The 18,721-nt window shown below is 40.0% G+C and overlaps 1 protein-coding gene across 5 annotated transcripts in view; it reads left to right on the forward strand.

The window, feature by feature from the left end:
• The window catches only part of AVL9 (AVL9 cell migration associated), a 66,593-nt gene extending 48,669 nt beyond the window's left edge, over positions 1–17,924 (forward strand). The window contains exons 12-18 of one of the 5 annotated variants that reach the window (XR_009701863.1): positions 994–1,213; positions 3,476–3,593; positions 5,868–5,921; positions 6,420–6,508; positions 8,853–9,183; positions 14,396–14,817; positions 17,901–17,924. Coding sequence is in view for 3 of the 5 variants with exons in the window: in XM_061198654.1 (XP_061054637.1) it covers positions 994–1,213; positions 3,476–3,593; positions 5,868–5,921; positions 6,420–6,508; positions 8,853–8,968 (597 nt within the window). In the remaining 2 variants the exon portion in view is untranslated. Of the gene's footprint in view, positions 1–993; positions 1,214–3,475; positions 3,594–5,867; positions 5,922–6,419; positions 6,509–8,852; positions 13,724–13,814; positions 13,970–14,395; positions 14,818–17,900 lie in introns of those variants that run through there. The other 4 variants (XR_009701862.1, XM_061198654.1, XM_061198652.1 and 1 more) reach the window with 4 other exon arrangements.
• Positions 17,925–18,721: the final 797 nt, after the last annotated feature.

Here is an 18,721-nt window from a genome sequence, read left to right on the forward strand (position 1 = left end):
ATTGTTACTGTCTGTATTACACCTGCAGAAGCTAAGGAACAGAGAGATCAGACAGCTACTAACTGGATGAGCCAGGATTCCTACCTAGGCAATCTGGTCCTACTACAGTCTCACAATTAAAATGTGTTTATCATATAAATATTTTAAATACTTCTAGCTTGTTTAATATGCCCCGATATCAAAAGGAAGGAACTAGAGATAAATATTTGACATCTTATTAATATGTAAGAAATTTAAATAATTTGTTCAGTTTTACAATTAATTTTACAAATGTGTGAGGGTGATTTCGGCCACCCTAAGGTTTTTGTAGTTTCTAACAGAAAGTACCAGAATGTGCTTCCTGGGAAAACGTTTATAATACAATAAATGAAAAATCTGGGATTCAAAGCTATATGTATCCCAATTTTGAGGGAGAAAAATACATATACTTTCCAAGGCAGGAGAATACAGATGGGAGGACCACAGAGTTTTCTCAACATTATTGGTTACATTCTAGCTCTGAAGTTGGTTGGCAAGTTCATGGGTATTTGTTTTATTATTATACTTTAAAACTAACCTGTAAGTTACATATATTTCTTTCTGTATCAAGTATTACATAATAAAAATATTCCAAAGTATCTGTGCAATCAAAGGAAAAATTTTTAGGAATTATATTTAATTGTATTCATTTCTGTTTATGTGATAAAGGTGATTTTAACTATACATTTCTATATTTTCCAAAATATTTAGTCAACATGAATTACTTTTATAATTCAAGATTAAATATTTATGCATATATTTTCTAAGAACAGAAAATGAGCATTTTTAAAATAGTGAAAGAAAAAAAAAACTTCAGTGTAAAAAACCTGTCTCTTTCTTAGGCTCACCTTTTGAGAATGCTGTTATTCATATTTTTTATTTCCAGCTCCAACTCCCCAGTAGTTACTCTTTAAAGTGTGGCATGGATATCTGCGTGAATGCCCAGACTCTGACTTATACCTGGGTACCCTCTAGGTAGAAGAAGCTCTGATCCAGATCCATGATCCAGAACTCAGGAAGCTGCTTAACCCAACCACTGCAGACCTAAGGTTCTCAGATTACCTAGTGAGGCATGTGACCGAGAACCGGGATGATGTCTTCCTGGATGGCACGGGCTGGGAGGGAGGTGACGAATGGATTCGAGCCCAGTTTGCAGTCTACATCCATGCACTGCTGGCTGCCACACTGCAGTTAGGTAAGGAGCTCACAGCCTCTTTCTCATTTTGTAACTCTTACAGTGTTTTGAATTGCATAAGAAACAAGTTTATGAAAAATTACCTGTCACTCCCTTATACAGACTTAACTACTCTTTGCATTTTAAGTACTTTATATCCTTCTAGACCTTTTTCTAAGCCTGTGTTTTGGATTTTAGTTTTGTGGTATTTGTGGTAGTCCTTTTACAAACATGGATCCCATTTTTCATGTTTTTTATAACTTAGTTTTTCTTTATAATAGAAACATAAACATATTATCAAGAGAGTAAGTGCAGATCTTCATCACTTTTTACATGGCCCCTTAGTATTCCACCATATGGAAGGATATATCAGTATTTGAGTGCTATTTATAAACACTGCTTACATGTTAAGATATATAATGGGTGAAAAGAGAAATATAAAAAATAGAAATCATTGAAAATCACATTCTGAGTGATTAGACCTTCAAATTTATCCCCCATTCTGAGAAATTTTATCCCTATTAAGTGGTTAAAATGGAACAGGCAAACATAGAATCACTCCTGAGTTAAAATTATCTCATTCCCCATAGAAAAGAATATATACAAGGAGAAAATGAAGCTCTGCAATGAGCTCTCACACCATGGACACCTACCACCCTGGACACTTAGCATATATTCAGTAGCTTTAGTGGTGGTGGTGTTAAAAGAGTATAGAGCTTTTGTTTTTCCTTCTTTTCAGTTATCCAACTATTTTGCAGTTGCTTTTTAAAAAAATGTAGTGGAATCCACATAACCTAAAATTTACCATCGTAACCATTTATGAGTGTATCATTCCACAGTGACATTAAGTACCTTCACATTGTTGTGTTAGTATTTTTAAATCAACCTCACCACTGCCACCTTCCAGGTTAGTTCTTCACATAGTATATATAGTTTTAAACCCAGGCTTCGGGCATGTTCTTCATTCGTTAGGAAAGCTAACGGAGCGACTCCTTATTTGCTAATGGGATTTTTTTTTTTAATGTCTGTCTCTTCTATAGTTGTAGCAGCTGAGACCCCAAAATTAAATCCTCTAACCCAGAATCATTCAGTTTATCTAGTAAGAAAACCCAAGTCTCCACCAGCCATGTAGCTTCCTGAGTAATTAATTTACTTCTTAAAAATATTTGCCCCGGTAGCTGTGAGCACTGAATAATACATAGTAGCTAACTTTTGGGGGCAACGTGTAACATATGCAGCACCCCCTTTTTTGAGCACTTAACATCTGCTAACTCATTTCATCTTCCCAGCAATCCTAGAGATAGATACTGTGTCATCCTCATTTTACAGAAGAGAAAGTGAGGCATAGAGAGGTTAAATAGCTTGCTCTTCCACCTGGTAAGAGGCTGAGCTGGGACTTCAGCCCAAGAAGTCTGGCTCAGGCCCAAGCTCTTAAAGGAAATTCAGTCCAGTGAGCTGTTTGAGGAGTAAGTTCTTAAAAGAACTTCCTTATGCTGCATACAGAACCGTGTTATGTCCTTCTCTTCCTCTCCCAGCAAAAAAAGTCACGTTTCACCCTCAAAGCAAGCAACTTGAAGTTAACATAGGAAGCAATAGCCATTTGAATCAGTCCTCGAAACCTTTTCTATTCTTCCAAGTAGAAGAAACGCTCCGCATTGAAGCTTCCCCTCGATGGTGATAAAGCCAAAAAGTTTTAAGCATTAAATATATGAAAATCCCCTTGTTATTTTAAGTATTTTGACTGTGAAATGCATGGAAACTCAGGAGTAAGTTTCACTGAATAGTGAGGCAAAGAAAAGTAAATAGTGTCTAAAAAGAACCAATTAATGTATTCTTTCTAATTGCCTTTCTTAGCAAAATGGCATTTGTGAAAAGATGAAAAGATACCCTAATTGCCTGCTCCACGTGTATACATCAGTATGTTTAACCCACTGTCCAGCCTATAGATTTTAATAAATAATACAATGCCTCCTTACCTTGGTAAGGAGAACTTGGAAATATTTTGGAGTTTTAAGGAACCTTAGAAAATATTTGGCTCAACCCCCTTATTTTCTAGTAAGAAAAATGAAATTCTAAGTGAGTAAGTGACTTACCAAAGGCCACGTCGCTTCTTAACAGGATTTCTAGAATTAGACCCAAGATTCCTGACATCTGGTAGGCTGTCTCCCCAAGAAAGCAGGGGGACAGGGAGGCTAAAGCCATTTCTTGACTGGTTTAGGTTATTAATCTTTACATCCCTGACTGGCTACAGTCCAGCTCAACCTTCAAATATTTACTTGACAGATAATGAAAAGATCTTATCAGACTATGGGACGACCTTTGTTACAGCATGGAAGAACACTCACAACTACAGGGTCTGGAACAGCAACAAGCATCCAGCACTTGCAGAAATAAATCCGAAGTAAGCACATCCTCTGAAGGTTGATAGAGGTGGTTCACTTAGTAAGTGTGGCCCAACATAAAGAAAATCATATCTTAACTCTGATGATATTGTGAATATCTTCAAGAATCTCCCTGAGTAGATTTTTATAAAAAGGCTCCCAAGTACAGAGAAGCAGCTGAAAACTGCTTTCCTATTGACACTTCTTACCCACAAAGCACAAGGCATTTTGGAAGCACTAACATTTCTCCCAGCTTCCAGCGTGATTTGGAGACAAAGTCCTGGCCTGTGAGGATGCTCCTACCTCATGGTTCTTCCCTCCCTTTCCCTGGATCTGTGCCTCAGCAGAATGGTCAAGCAAGACAGAAGCCTTGAGGGAAATAGCACTGGTTAAAACTGAGAGGTTATTTTAAAATATGAAGTGTGAACAACTAAAGTTAATATTTGAACTCCTAGATTTGCAGTCAAATCTGATGCAGTTTCCACATCAGATTCTAAGATCCAACAAAATTTAATACCTGTCACAGTGTCGACTGCTGGGCAAAGACTTTATCCCGTGTAAAAGACATTTAAACATGCTGGGGAGTGGGGCCATTAAGAAATAATACTGTGTGAATGGCAGAGTAGTGTCTAAGGAGATCAATTAATATAATGCGTACATCTTGGGAACTTTTCTAAATTAAAAAATTTAATTTTTTATTTACAAGTATACGCTGAACGTTTGTTTTCATTTGTATTTTAAACTTTACTTCTCGGTGAGAATCTGACAAAAATCAGCTTAGTACTGATTACCATATTATTTGGGAACTAGGGTAAACTTAGCTCAACTGGGGATGTGATTTAAGTGGTGCTACAAACACAAAAACCAGGAATTATGTCATAGTAACTTGCAGAAGCATCTGTAAGGAAGCAGGGTTTGGGAGAACATGTCTGCCAATATTTTGTACCTATCAAGAACAATGAGTAGGTTCAGGACCGATTTGGGGGAATTTAATCCTCATACTGGGCTGTAGCAGAAACCTATGTTGCCATTTGGGTGTGGTAAACACAGAGAATTAAAAGGCACAAGCGTTTTAATGGTATTAAATGAAAGGACTAAGAGTTCAGAGTTTTCTCCCTCACTAACCACAAGGTCTGTGTTCTAAAGAGTAATGAGGGGAAACAGATGTGAGTTTGTTTGCCTGGTGGCGCTCCTTGTGGCAGTGCTGGGGGAGTGACTGTTCACAGTTTGGTCTCCTCCCCGGTACTCTGACCTTTAGCCTGGTCAGATCTTTACTCAGCCCCTGCGTCTGCTGTAGTGCGTTTAACTTGAAGCAGCTCGACAAACTGTGTTGCAGGTCCATATGAGGATTAGCTGGAATGTGTTTTAAAGGAATGTAAAAACAATGCTTTTAAAAATATGTAAATAAATGGCGGTTACTTAGATTGAGGAGAAAGCTGAAGAAAAGGACCAGAAAAAAAAAAGGTAGGGAAATTATGCAGATATGACCATCCGCAGATTTTCAATATTTTTACCAAATTCAAAACAAGAAATGATAGTCTTCAGCTGTCACCAGGGGGTATAATTTAGAAATATTCAAAACTAAATGTAAGGTTTGAGATCTATGAAACCCTTTCTTCAACTCCTAAAGATCAGAGAAGGTAGTCCTCTGACTTCCCTTAAAAGCAGCAGGCATGTTTCATCCTTTAAGCACAGCGTTTGCAGGAATAGAGAATGATGAACTAATCTCTCAATTCTTTCCAACCGGTCATTCAGAAATCCAGAAAAAGAGGGGTTGTTAACATATGCTTAATATGGCCAATATATCAATTTGTTGTCATTTGAAAAGCCATAAATAGCATTTTGATATTTCAATAAGTGGCTACAAATTTCACTAGGGTCACTTGCTTTGTTAGACATTGACAGAGAGACCCCTGCGTATGAGATAAGAATTTGAATATTTATTGATGCCTTGTTTTATAGTGTAAAGTTGATCAGGTTGCCTGATTTTAAAATGTCGGTGCTTGGGCCGCACCCCAGACCAGGTAAATCAGAACATTAGGGCAGCACTAAAACAAACCATCCCCACCCAAGAAAAAAAGCACAGCTATTTTACAAACAAGGACATAAGCTCAGAGGGACTTACATAACTGTAAGTGGAGAGCTGTGATCAAAGCCCTGTTTCCTATATCGCATTTGGAGCACTGCCACCCGGCTGAGTCACCCCTGCGAGGTTTCCTGATTCTTCCGTGTGATAACTGTGTTGCAGCTATGGGTGAAATACGCATAGTCTAAACTCAAACTTTGTTTTACAGCCATCCTTTCCAAGGCCAGTATTCAGTGTCAGACATGAAGTTAAGATTCTCACAGTGAGTATTTAGGGAAAATACTAGGAACATTCTTACGTCTGAATTGATGCCATGTGTTTCATTGCTAATTGGGAATTGTTTTTCTCTACTTCACAGACTTGTGCTTCAAATAGTAACCAAATATGTGCATAACATTCTCTAGCTCAGCAGTGTGTATGTTTCAAAGTGAAAACACTGCTGTTTCATGGAGAATGGTGTGAACTAATAGCCGGATTTGCCATTTTTATTCTGGTGAAGTTACTTTAGCATATTGTGACTCTAGGGAGAGTTAAGCATACATCCTTACGCCCTTACCACTTTTTGGCTCATCTGCATATTCTTTTAGTGTTTTCTGAAAATTCACATGCTTAAAATGTTAGTAAATTAATTGATGCATAACAAATAATGAATTATTTAGCTTCTTTCCTCAGTACTGATTTGCGGGGTGGTTATGGAGTGGTGAATGTATACCTGAGGGATTTTTTAAAATTGTACTTAACATTTCTCTCCTTTACTCAGTTCTGTTCAAAACAGTGAACGTGGCAAAAAACTTGGAAACGTCATGGTCACAACGAGTCGGAATGTTGTGCAAACAGGAAAAGCTGTTGGTAAGGATGTCTTAGGCAGGAACAGATTGGAATCATAACACATCTCTTCTCTATCCTCAATATGTCATTGATAAAGACATAAAGTTGTAGAGATCTGTGTATCACATAATAATGCAAGATGGTCAAATACAGAAGTTTTTGTTTTAAATTTTGGTCTTATTCATTACAACAATTCTTGTGGCACTAGATAATGTCAAACCAAGTTTAGCAAATTTTGTCCTATCTGTTCTGTTACCAGGATTCAATCTTCTCTGGAGTTTTCCCTCCATTCCCTGAGCTGCCCACAGTTCTTTTTTTTTTTTTTAATTTATTTATTTATTTATTTTTGGCTGCGCGCGGGCTTTCTCTAGCTGCGGCCAGCAGGGGCTACTCTTCGTTGCAGTGCGCGGGCTTCTCATTGCGGTGGCTTCTTGTTGTGGAGCACGGGCTCTAGGCGCGCGGGCTCAGTAGTTGTGGCTCCTGGGCTCTAGGCGCGCGGGCTCAGTAGTTGTGGCTCCTGGGCTCTAGAGTGCAGGCTCAGTAGTTGTGGCACACAGGCTTAGTTGCTCCGCGGCATGTGGGATCTTCCCCAGACCAGGGCTCGAACCCGTGTCCCCTGCATTGGCAGGCGGATTCCCAACCACTGTGCCACCAGGGAAGTCCCAGCCCACAGTTCTTTATAAATAGTAGAGAGCCATAATAATAAAGTAGGCATTAGGAGCTGCCGTCTTTTAAGGTAGTATCACACAATAAAGAAGATCAGTGAAACCAACAGTTGTTTTTATGAAAAAATCAACAACATTAGTGAAACCTTTTAGACTAATAAAGAGAAAAAGAAGATACAAATTACCAGTATTGGGCATGAAAGAGGGGACACCACTATAGATCTTACAGAAATTAAAAGGATAATAAGAATATTGTGAATAATTTTATGTCAATTTTTCAACAACTTAGGTAAAATCTACAATTTCCTTGAAAAACTCAAATCGCCAAAACCAATGCAGTAAAGAAATAGAAAATCTGAATAGCCCTATATCTATTAAATAAGTTGAATTAAAATTTAAAAGCTTGCCACAAGGTTTTAAATACAATCTAAGCACAGATGACTTCACTTATGAATTTTATCAAACATTTCAGGAATAATGCTATTGTTATACCAACTCTTTCAGAAAGTAATGGTTGAGGTAATACTCCCCAACTCATTTACTGAGCCTAGTATTACCCTGATACCAAAGCCAGACAAATGGTAGCATGCTGTTGTATACACCCTTCTGTACCTTTTTTCACTTAAAATATTTTGAAGATTATTCCATATCCTTTCTAAAGAAACTTCTTGTTCCCTCTTTTCTATATTTTTAGCTTGTTATTTTTATATTATTTCAAACTTAAATTGTGCAACAGTGTACAAGGAACTCCCAGTTATCTCAGATTCACTGATTATTTACATTTGGCTACGTTTGCTTTGTCATATCAGTATTGAAAATAGGACCCGTCTCCTTTCTTAGCTCCTGAGAGAGCTTGGCTAACCCTTACTGAACACAACTCAAAAGCCCCAGAACTAAGTGATCTCTATGCAGGGGTCCTCGTAGCTCTAACGTCCTGTATATCCAGAGATAGACAGGGTGAGAGAACTGCTCCACACACTCGTCTTAGAAGAGAAACACAAGGCACATAGCCCCATCACTATGGAAAAGTAGGAAAATTCTACATCATAGTTATATGATGTCAGTTGTTAGTTAATTTTTAGTGATGCTGCTGATATTTAAATTCTAAGGCCTATTCTCTTCTTCCACACTCCCTTCTTCAAGAATAGTGAATATGTATGATTCAACTTAAATAATTTCACTTTAACACCAGCTTTTGAGATAACGCTCTTAAAAACAAAACAGACCTCAGGCAGATAGAGCTCTGTGTGTCTTCATTTGATGCAACATCGTTTTAGATGACAAAAACAAATTTCCCTAAGCAGCCTAACAATTCTTCCCTGCAGGTGGTTTTTAGGTATCAACTTGGGTTTAGGGTACAGAGAGCTCATAGGACTTTTTCAGCTCTCCAAGTCATTCTGCTGCACAGCCAGTGCTGAGAACCACTGGCCTGGCACAGTGGGTATTAAGGAAAGAGTTTGCTCAAGATCTTCAAAATGCTTAGGAGAGCAGGGTCTTACACCCTGGCATTATCCAGGTTCCTCTTAGACATTCCCATGGTAAGGGATTATTTTGAAACTAGAAGTGTAAATGGTATTTTAGTAACTATTAACATATCGGTTGCAGTTAATTAACATTGATTATTTAACACTGGTTTTTCAGTGTCTCTTAACAAAAGTGAAGACATTTTTCCTTTTGTTTTTCCCCTTCTTTCCATTCAGGCCAGTCAGTTGGAGGAGCTTTTTCCAGTGCAAAGACAGCCATGTCTTCATGGCTTTCTACTTTCACCAGTTCCACGCCACAGAGTCTCACTGAGCTGCCTGACGGGAAACCCTGAGCGGAGCAAGCCACCCAGAAGCTGCTGTCGCTTTCTTAGGTTTAAGCGTCCCCTGTCTGTCTGCTGCTCCCAGACTGTTCCTCTTCATCGACCACAGGTCCACAGCAGGGACCGATAGGTCGAACTGTTTACATGGACGGTTGCCCTCTGTGTAAATGAATGTCACGGGATGCTGAAAAGACGAAACCACAACCGTAGCATGGACGGCTTCCCAGGTTGGGGTTTAAATTGACTACTTTTATTTCAGTCTGAGCCTGATTAAAACACAGTGAACGTTCTAATGAATTTTGAGTTCTGATATTATACATTTGTTTACTTTAGAAAAGTTTTTACTTGGTGTAGATTTTGTTCTGTTGTTGCTGTTTGAATATCCAGATGGATATTTATATGTGCTAAGATTAAGTTATATTACTATTTTAATTTCTCTAAAGTGGGCCCTAAAATGTGCTTACATTTAACAGTAAGGGGCCCTATAATCCAGCCCTTCATTATTATCTTGCTGAGTTATATGAGGATTTTTTGTTTGTTGGTTTTCTACCCACAAAACACATTTATCACTTCACTTCCTCCTAGAAACCGTGGAAGTCAGAGGTGGTAGTTCTGAGGATGGAGTGTTTTGTTTTGTGCTTTTAATTTATTCATTCCCAATCCTAAGCACTTGCTTTGAGGTATCAAGGAGTGTCACTGTGCTTTCTTCCTTTTCCTAATTGTTCAAGTAGATGTGCAAAGAAATAGCATGGTGACGGTTATAGCGGTGTTCAAGCAGTTTAACTGAGTGTGTATTTAGGGCAAGACTTTTAAAGATCTAGGTGTTAGTTCTATTGACTGTAGTAATGTTGCAATCTTTACATTCATTTTTTAACCCAGAGTTTGTGCCTTCTATTTCTTCTTTTGAACAGTTTTCCATTGGGTGTTTACAGACTTACAGGTTTTTTCTTAGTCTTAATCTTCATAAAGCTTTTCAGGGCGCTTGGCCTTCCTACTTCCCCGATAGAAAATCCTCATGTAATCAATCTCTACCCCCTTCCAAAAGTATTTATGAAAGAAAAGCAAGATGATCTGTAAATATTAAATAGAAATCTCATCTTGGCTCACATTTAGAAAAGCAAGAGAAGAAAACTACAGCCATGACATCAGTCATGTTTCATGAAGGACACCTGGGTTCATTTTAGACACAGGTGTGCTCACTACTGAAGAGTTTTACACAGCTAGACCTCATGTGGCTGCCAGGCTCAGCTCTCATTTGCTTTTCAAGGGGACTTTGGATGGGTGTTCTCAGGGAGTACTTACAGGCAACAGACTGCTTTTTCAGTAACAAAGGATACTTGGAAAATACATCATGAGTATAATCTACATTTGCTATGAAGAGTATTGAGAAAATCGGGGACCTAATTAGGGAGGACGCTTGATTATATTTGATTTATCCTTTAAGAAATGTTTGCGTAAGAAGCACTACTAGGGCATGTGAAATGAAACTAGGGACATAATCTAAATATCCCTAAATTTTCCAATTTGTGTTTTAACACAAGTCCTGCACACCTAAAAGCGTACTTCCCTTTGAGTATAATAACTCAAGGTAAAGGGCTTATTGTGAGAACTCTATTAATTCCACTTCTGCTAGGAAAGTTAGCTTTCTCAGGAAATACTATTTGAAGAGAAGAAAGTAGTACCAAGCAAAACTTTGAAAGGTACTTTAAAGTTGCACTGAAACTAACATCTTATTGTTTGGTGAGGCCGCATTGTTGGGTAGAGTGTGATAGTGCATCGGTGCGCAGTTGCTACTCTCGACTGCGGGGCTGTTCACGGCGCTACGAGTGCTGTGAGGGGTCAGCCAGCACGCTGCTGGTTCCTCCTTTCGTTTGTATGGCTTGTATGATTGGGGTGAATTCTCATCTCTCACTATTCAAAGAAGTCCAATCCACTTTGGAATCCCACTGAAATAAAACAAGTTCCATAAAATTTAACTTTGCTTTAGTATCACTTACTCCCTATTTTATATACACCTTAATGGAACTTTCTGTTCATGTTTCTGGTTAAGAGTTCAACTCTTATTTAACAGTGGTCATTTTTAACTGGCTTTCAACATAAAGCGAGTATTTTAGAAGATAGAACTTTTGTCATAGAAACGGTCAAAAGACCATAACTCTATTTCCTTCAGGTTCTAGAAGGTATGGGCGTCTTCAGGGAGTGCAGGCTATTACACTGTTGGTGGGGGGCCCTGGGGCAGCCAGCACAGTTGCAGGCAGGAAGCCTGGCCCCTGGTCCCGGGAGCCTACGTGCTTCAAGTTTGGGTTCCGGGCTCCAGCCCAGCATCCAGCCCGGAAGCAGTAGCCTCCTCCAGCCACTGGCTCTGTGAGCAATAGTAGCCAACACTGGTGTGGCTGTCTTCGGACAAGTCCCTGGGAAAGGTGTGTGCTTTGCTGGGCCACAGTGTTTTTGCCTGAGAACTGAGTGCGTTTATGTAGGCCCGAGGGAGCTAGGGTCAGCCAGGCTTTTTCAGAGTGTGCCAGGCAACACAGACTGCATCCATAGCTTGGTGGAGACCTCGCTGCTGCCAGGTGACTTAAAAAGAGTGTTTGGAAAAAGTCCCTGGTGTGCTTTAATTCCTACTAGGCGCTGTAATGACGATGACATAGGTAAAGGAAAGAGGGTTAAAGCTGGCCCAAGTGTCCTGAGTTAAGTGAATAGGAAAAGTTGCCTGTCACAGTATGGCTTAGGGTTATTTTGCATCTGCATTTGGCTCACATAACCAGTATGAATAGTCTATCCCCAAATCTGTTAGTGATTTACTAGCCCCCAGGCCCTAAAATACAGTTCTCTTCTACTTTTTGCTTTAAGAAACACAGCTGCTATATCTTTGGGCAGCAAACCAGAGCATATGACGTGATTTCCTCAACCTTATCTTGCTTTCCAAGTCCTATATTAAGCATTGTTTTTTTGTTGTTTATTTTTTTTAGAATAATTTACTTAGAAAGGCAAAGAGAAAACAAATTAGGAAGGGAGAGGTGAGAAGTTGCAAAGCCGAGAGACAAGGTCCTTTAAAATCTGAATGAAAGTACTTTGAGAGCAGTATTTTTTTTTTCTTTTGGTATAAATTTATTTATTTTTGGCTGTGTTGGGTCTTCGTAGCTGCGCGCAGGCTTTCTCTAGTTGCGGCGTGCGGGGGCTACTCTTCATTGCGGTGCGCGGGCTTCTCATTGTGGTGGCTTCTCTTGTTGTGGAGCATGGGCTCTAGGAGCACGGGCTTCAGTAGTTTGGCATGTGGGCTCAGTAGTTGCGGCTCACAGGCTCTAGAGCGCAGGCTCAGTAGTTGTGGCGCACGGGCTTAGTTGCTCTGCGGCATGTGGGATCTTCCCGGACCAGGGCTCAAACCCATGTCCCCTGCATTGGCAGGCTGATTCTTAACCACTGTGCCACCAGGGAAGCCCGAGAGCAGTATTTAATATGCTAAAGGTTATAAGAATTCTTTTATGAAGAACTTAAATTTTTCATCTGCTAGTTACAAGTTTTAAAACGAGGCTTTAACTTTATCTCCCTGGCAGGCAGTTTTTGTTTTTAATTTGTTTTGTGGAAGTTAGAGCCAGTGGTCCTTTTCCCTGAGGCCTGGTGATGAGTTTAGGAGCGCACAGCCCTGTGAGGGGCCAGTGGACTTATCCTGAACCCCTTGAACTTTTATCTGCTTCAGTAGTTTGGGAAAGTAGCCTGTTAGGCTGGTAGCCGGTAAGTGTTGCCTGTTATTTTATCAGGGAGTTGGTTGGGACTCTTGAGATGGCATTGACATTTGCATGCTCTGATTGTTTGACCAGAGGTGGCACGGCATTCATGGCCTTTCCACCCAGTTCTGTGGTAGCCTCTAAACACGATAGAGAACGCAACCCTAGTTTCTAGAAGATGATTGTCATTCTGTGTAGCTCAGCGTGCCACTACGAGTTTTTTCATTCCAAGTCTTTGGACTTCATAACATTGGAATTGTTTTTTCATCATTTCCAACATTCCATAAATATTTGTCAAGGACAAAGAAAAGGAATGTGGATCTTTATTCTTCTCATATAAATAACTTTGTACACATGACTTCCTGCTTTCATATGAAGGAGAAGAAACTAGCTCCCTTGTATGGCAGCTCCAAGACTAAAAGATTGTTGCACGTATAAGGGGTTGAATATATTTTGTAAAACGCTAATGCATTTGTATTTCTGTGTTGTTCTAAAGATTACCTTTTTACTTAATATTAATTAAAGATATAGAAACTATATATTTAAATCATGTTAAATGGGACACAACTTAGGGATTTTCCTCAATCTTATTTTTCATCAGCTTCTCACACTCATATAGTATGCTGCTCAAATTTTTTTGTGTGCAATATGAATATTTGAACATTTCAGTCAGGTACTGAGCCAGAAAAGGTAATTGAAGTTTTTAGAAAACTTACGTGCTTAGAAAATATATTGTTTTCTTGAAATATTAATAATTTATAGCTGGAAATATAGGATCAAGACTTGTTTCAGGCCACTTGATCACTGGTTCCTAAATTTAGGAAGCATGTGATTAACAAGTTGATGAAAGCATTTAGTGGGCACAGGAATAGTTTAAATACTTGAGATTAAAGGCTTTCCACAAACCCCTTTCTAAGAAAGTTTAGCTTAGAAATCTTAGAAAGTTTTCTTAGGAAGTTTAGAGCTGTGGTACATGTTTTGATCGGAAAGGTAGTTTCTCTTTGCTCTAGTAGTTTTATAATTTGTACGAGTCTTTTGTTTCTGTTGTCATTTGTTTTTTTAAAAATGTTAAAATTATAAATGACATCCAATCATACTGAATTGTAAAACTTCTACTGTATCTTTATTTTAAGGAAAAATGAGAATAAAATTATCCTGTTTGTCCTGCATACAGTGGACTTGGCCTGTTTTTCTAGAAGTACCCTTCATGTTGTCAGTGTGGTTTCTGGCCTGCTTCACAGTTGGACAGAAGGGCCAGCCTCGTTTATTAGGAAACCAGCGGAACTAAAGGACTCATTGCTCGTTCTTTTTACTCTCTCATTTTGAAAATACTTACGGTGGTGCTTCAGTTTGTGAGGTGGTGACCCTCGCAGCAAGAATGTTTAGTGCCTGGGGCTGCACAAAGTACAACCAAACGGAGTTTGGTCGTGCAGTAACATCTTGTCACATGCTCACGGACAGAAATCCCCAGGGGGCTAGGATGTTGTCCCCAGCAACCCATTTTTCCATCCGTACTGGTGAGCTTCAAAATAACCTTGACATTTCCACTGAGGACTCCTAGCACATTTTCACATATGTATTTCCATGTACCATGGTTTCCTTACAGCTGTTTTGCAAAACAGCTTCACAGAAGAAGGAGACAAATGTCTTTGCTCCCAGGAATGTGCGCTGCCTTGAGTACAGGGTTAAATTTAAGGTACCGGTGTTCTTACAGCGTGGATTGTTGCTGCCTGGAGCTGACAAGGTGACTCGGGCAGTAGAGCTGGACGCCGCCAACATCTCCATTTTCCGAGGACCTGTTCCAGCTGCGCTTCAGGCTCTGCCGTGGTGAGGGGATGGTCCCCCATCGTCTCCCAGGTCAGAGCTGCCTGCTCTTCATTCTGATAGGATGGGAGTTGCAGTGATCAAACCTGGCCACATCTGGAAGGAGCATGATTATAGAGCCAGTTTCTTCCAAGGAACCACACTTTGTGAAGGGCTCATCTCCTCCTGTGGTAATCACAGGCTTGGGGAACCGCTGTGCAGCAGGACTGATCTGTCCAAGTTCACAATCAACAAATCCCCAGCTGACCTTCCAGTCGCGTGACTGACAGCCGACTCCAGTTGAGGCGGCTAAGGTCTAGTCATCCAGCACAGGTAACACACTTCGTATGGCTATGGAGTCAGAGGCCAGGGAGTGTCCGGGGCAGGAAAGCCAGACGGTCGTGCTCTTTGCTCTTGATCCCATGTATACCTGCTGTGGAACCACTGACATCCCAGCGTAACACAAAAACTTAAGATTCAAATGTTTCTAAATGTGTATATGTTTTATCCTTCACCAGACCTGGCTTCCCTCCTGGGGCACATTGATGTGGAGGGTGGGAAAATGACGAAAGCCACTCGATAAAATATTGATCATTGTTGAAGCCAGGAGATGAGTACACAGGGGTTCGCTAGACTATTCTGGTGTCACGTATGTTTGAGAATTTCCATAATGAAAAGTTAAAAACTCCTTGCTCGCCATTAAACAACTCTGCTGCTGCTGAAAAGCCTCCACCCTCTGTGTCCTCCCTGCCCGCCCCCCGGCCCCCCACCCCCGGCAATACTCTCAGGTAGTTGCAGGGAATGTTGAAGCCTTCAGTCGGGCTCTCGGCATCAAATCAGTGTGTCTGCTAGTCCTCTTCTGACCTTGTGTGGTTCCAGCCACTTGTCCTTGTAAAGCAGAATCTCTCCTGAGTTAGCTTTAGAATGGAAGGGCTGGGAAAGAACAGAAAATAAGTTTTTGAAAAAGTCTGTTCAGTCACTAAGTTCTTACTGTTCTTCCTCGGTAACTCGTCTTCGTTCCATCTCTTTCTGACTTCACTTCCATCATTCCTGGTCCATTACGCCTGAGCCTTTATCGGTTTCTCTACTCTCAGTCCGCCCTACCCCTCACACCCAGAATCATCTCCCTAAGACATTAGGGTATTTTTAATTGTCCCTTTGCTGCATGGTAATCCTCCAAGTCTACTTAACTGTCTACAGAATTAAATCCAGATTCCTAAATCAGGCACTCAGGGTCCACCACACAGTAACATCCCGAACTTCTCCCCTGACACCCTGGCCTCCACAAGCCCCCTGGCTAAGTGACACCTTTGCTGTGGTCACGCTTTCCCACCCCTCTAATTGTTGGAGAAGCATTATTGAGAGAACCCCTGATAGACACTTAACTGAAGGTCAGCTCCAGCCTCTCTTGCCCCTCAAAGTCTCCCCTTGGGCTACTCTGAGTTCTTTCTAAAATACTTGGACTCAACTTTTATTGAGCACCACGCAAATAGGTGCTTCCGTCTTGGAGATTTTCGACCAGTAAAACTTTAAGAAAGGGATGGGCAACTTAAGTGCAAAATATACATACAGAAAAGAAACGTATACATTAAGCTTAACCAATCACACAACTAATACCCAGGTAAGAAATAGGATATTGCCCACACCTAAAATGCCCCGCCCCTTGTGTCTCTCCCAGATCATAATTCTTCCTTCTCCAGATGTGTTTGGTTTTCTGATTTTTGAGATAATCATTTCCTTATAATTCGACCTCCTCCTTCCTGTGTATGTATCCCAAACAGCATTGTTATTTTTTGTCTGTTTTTAAACTTGTATAAACGGTATCACACCATTCGTATTGTCTTTTTCTGCTTAATTTTGGTTTTAGGAGATCATTCTCTTTCACTGCTTTATAAGCTGTTCCACTGTACGACTGTGCCACAGTTTATCCAGTCTGCTGTGGGTGGGCATTGGCTGTTTCTGGTTTGAAGCGAATGTGAAGAGCCGTGCTGCTCTGACCCTTCTAGTATGCATCTCCCAGTGCACCTGTGCATGTTTTCTCTAGGGTATAAATGTGGGAATGAAACTGCAGGGTCATGGGAATATGTATCTCTTCAAACTTGTTAGTTAATGCCAACCTGTTTTTCAAAGGGATGATACCATTTTACCCTCCCACCAGCAGGGAATGAGAACAACATCGTTCCACATTGTCTCCAATGCTTTGGTATCACCAGGAATTTAAATTTCTGCTGATTTGATGGGTGTAAGATGGTATCTCATTGTGGGTTTTAATTTGCATTTCCCTGTGTACAAATAAAATTGAGTACTTTTTAATTTACTTATTGACTATTTAGATTTCCACTTTTGTGAAATGCCTTCGTCTTTTACCATTTTTCTGTTAGGTTATCTGTTTCTTATTTGCTTGAGTTTTAATTTTATGAGTGTGTATGTATGTGTGTATACATCAATCTATATAGATATAGATAGGTAGATAGATAGATTTCTGGATACTATTTCTTTGTCAATTATGCGTGTTGCAAATACTCATTCTGTGACTTACCTTCATTCTTTATGGTCTCTTTTGATGAATAGAGTTCTTAATGTAGTCAAATTTATCTTTCCTCTTATGATTGGAGGAAATCATATCTTTTTGTGTTTTATTTAAGAAACTTTTGTCTACCTCAAGGTCATAAGGATATTCTCTATAATCTTCTAGGAGTTTTTCAGTTTTGCCTTTCACATTTAGGGCTTTCTTCACGTGAAATTTCTTTCCCAATCCCCACTCCCCCCTCCCCTACCCAATATGGCTAGAAAGTTTTGGCACTTCTTATTTTGCCAAGTAAGGACTCTATTTATTTATTTTTATTTTATTTATTTATTTATTGGTTTTTAAAAACCTTTTATTGAAATATAGATTTACAATGTTGTGTTAGTTTCAGGTGTACAGCAAAGTGATTCAGTTTTATATATATATATATATATATATATAATATATATATACACGCACTGTTTTTTAGATTATTTTCCATTATAGGTTATTACAAGATATTGAGTAGAGTTCCCTGTGCTATACAGTAGGTTCTTGTTGGTTATCTATTTTATATATAGTAGTGTGTATATTTTAATCCCAAACTCCTAATTTATCCCTCCCCTGTCCCCTTGCCCCTTTGGTAACCGTAAGTTTGTTTTCTATGTCTGTGAGTCTATTTCTGTTTTGTAAATAAGTTCATTTGTATCAGTTTTTTAGATTCCATATATAAACCATATCATATGATATTTGTCTTTCTCTTATCACTGTCACTTTTTACAAAGACGTTTTAATACCAAAACATGGGAAGAGCATAGGGTCAGAGTAAAGGAGAATCCTTTAAATCAAATTAGTAACTCTTTGTGTTGTATGAGTTTAATTTGTCCCTATTTTTCTCATTTTGTTACAGGTCCTGTGCAAAACTTTGCCTCAGCATGAGTTTTTGAAGACAGAGGAAGGAACCCAATTTTTTTACTTTGAAGGGCTGATGTTCTCCAAGTCTAGCAATCACATAAATGTCCGGTATGTCCAGAACTGTCCTGGGCAGCCACAAGCCCTAAGGACTTTTAACACCGAAGCAGAGACTCACACTGGCCTCCAGAGATCCAAGATGTACACATCTTTGGCTCCTTGCCCTGGGAAGTCACTTTCAAAACTAACCCAAGTCCCTCACACTGCATTTTAAACCCTACCTTCTTCCCATCAAGTATTTGAGTGCCTACTGTGTACACACACAGTACATGCCACCCTACATGCCACCCACATAGCAGGGGGAGAATGGATGGTTACCATAGAGGGTAAAGAGGCTGGGTCAAAGGTCAGCCCAGTGTGTTTGAGCACAGCATGGTGGCCAGCTCCTTTTTGACAGGGGTGAGTAGATGTCTCTTCCCCTGAAGGCTAAGTGATAGTTTTAGGAGTGAGGTGGGTTTAGATACAAAGGGCTCCAGGGCCTAGGAGAACAACATAGGCAAAGACTGGGAAGCAGTGAATGTTCTTTGGTGTGGCTGGAACCTAAATGGCAAGGGGGGATGGGCAAGAGATGAGGCTGTTAAATAAGGCCAGGTTTGGAAAAAGAGATCTCTGTCAGCCTGGCAGAGGGGGGTAGACTTGATCTAAAAGGGCAGGGGAAGACCTTAAAGGGCTCTCCAAGGGCAAGTGGCAGGTTGGGTGCTGCATTTGAGAAAGTTCATTCTGGGTTGGGCACCACTGTATTTGCACAGCCATTAGCTC

The sequence above is a fragment of the Eubalaena glacialis genome, chromosome 8 (genome assembly GCF_028564815.1).
Source record: "Eubalaena glacialis isolate mEubGla1 chromosome 8, mEubGla1.1.hap2.+ XY, whole genome shotgun sequence".
Classification (NCBI taxonomy): Eukaryota; Metazoa; Chordata; class Mammalia; order Artiodactyla; family Balaenidae; genus Eubalaena; species Eubalaena glacialis.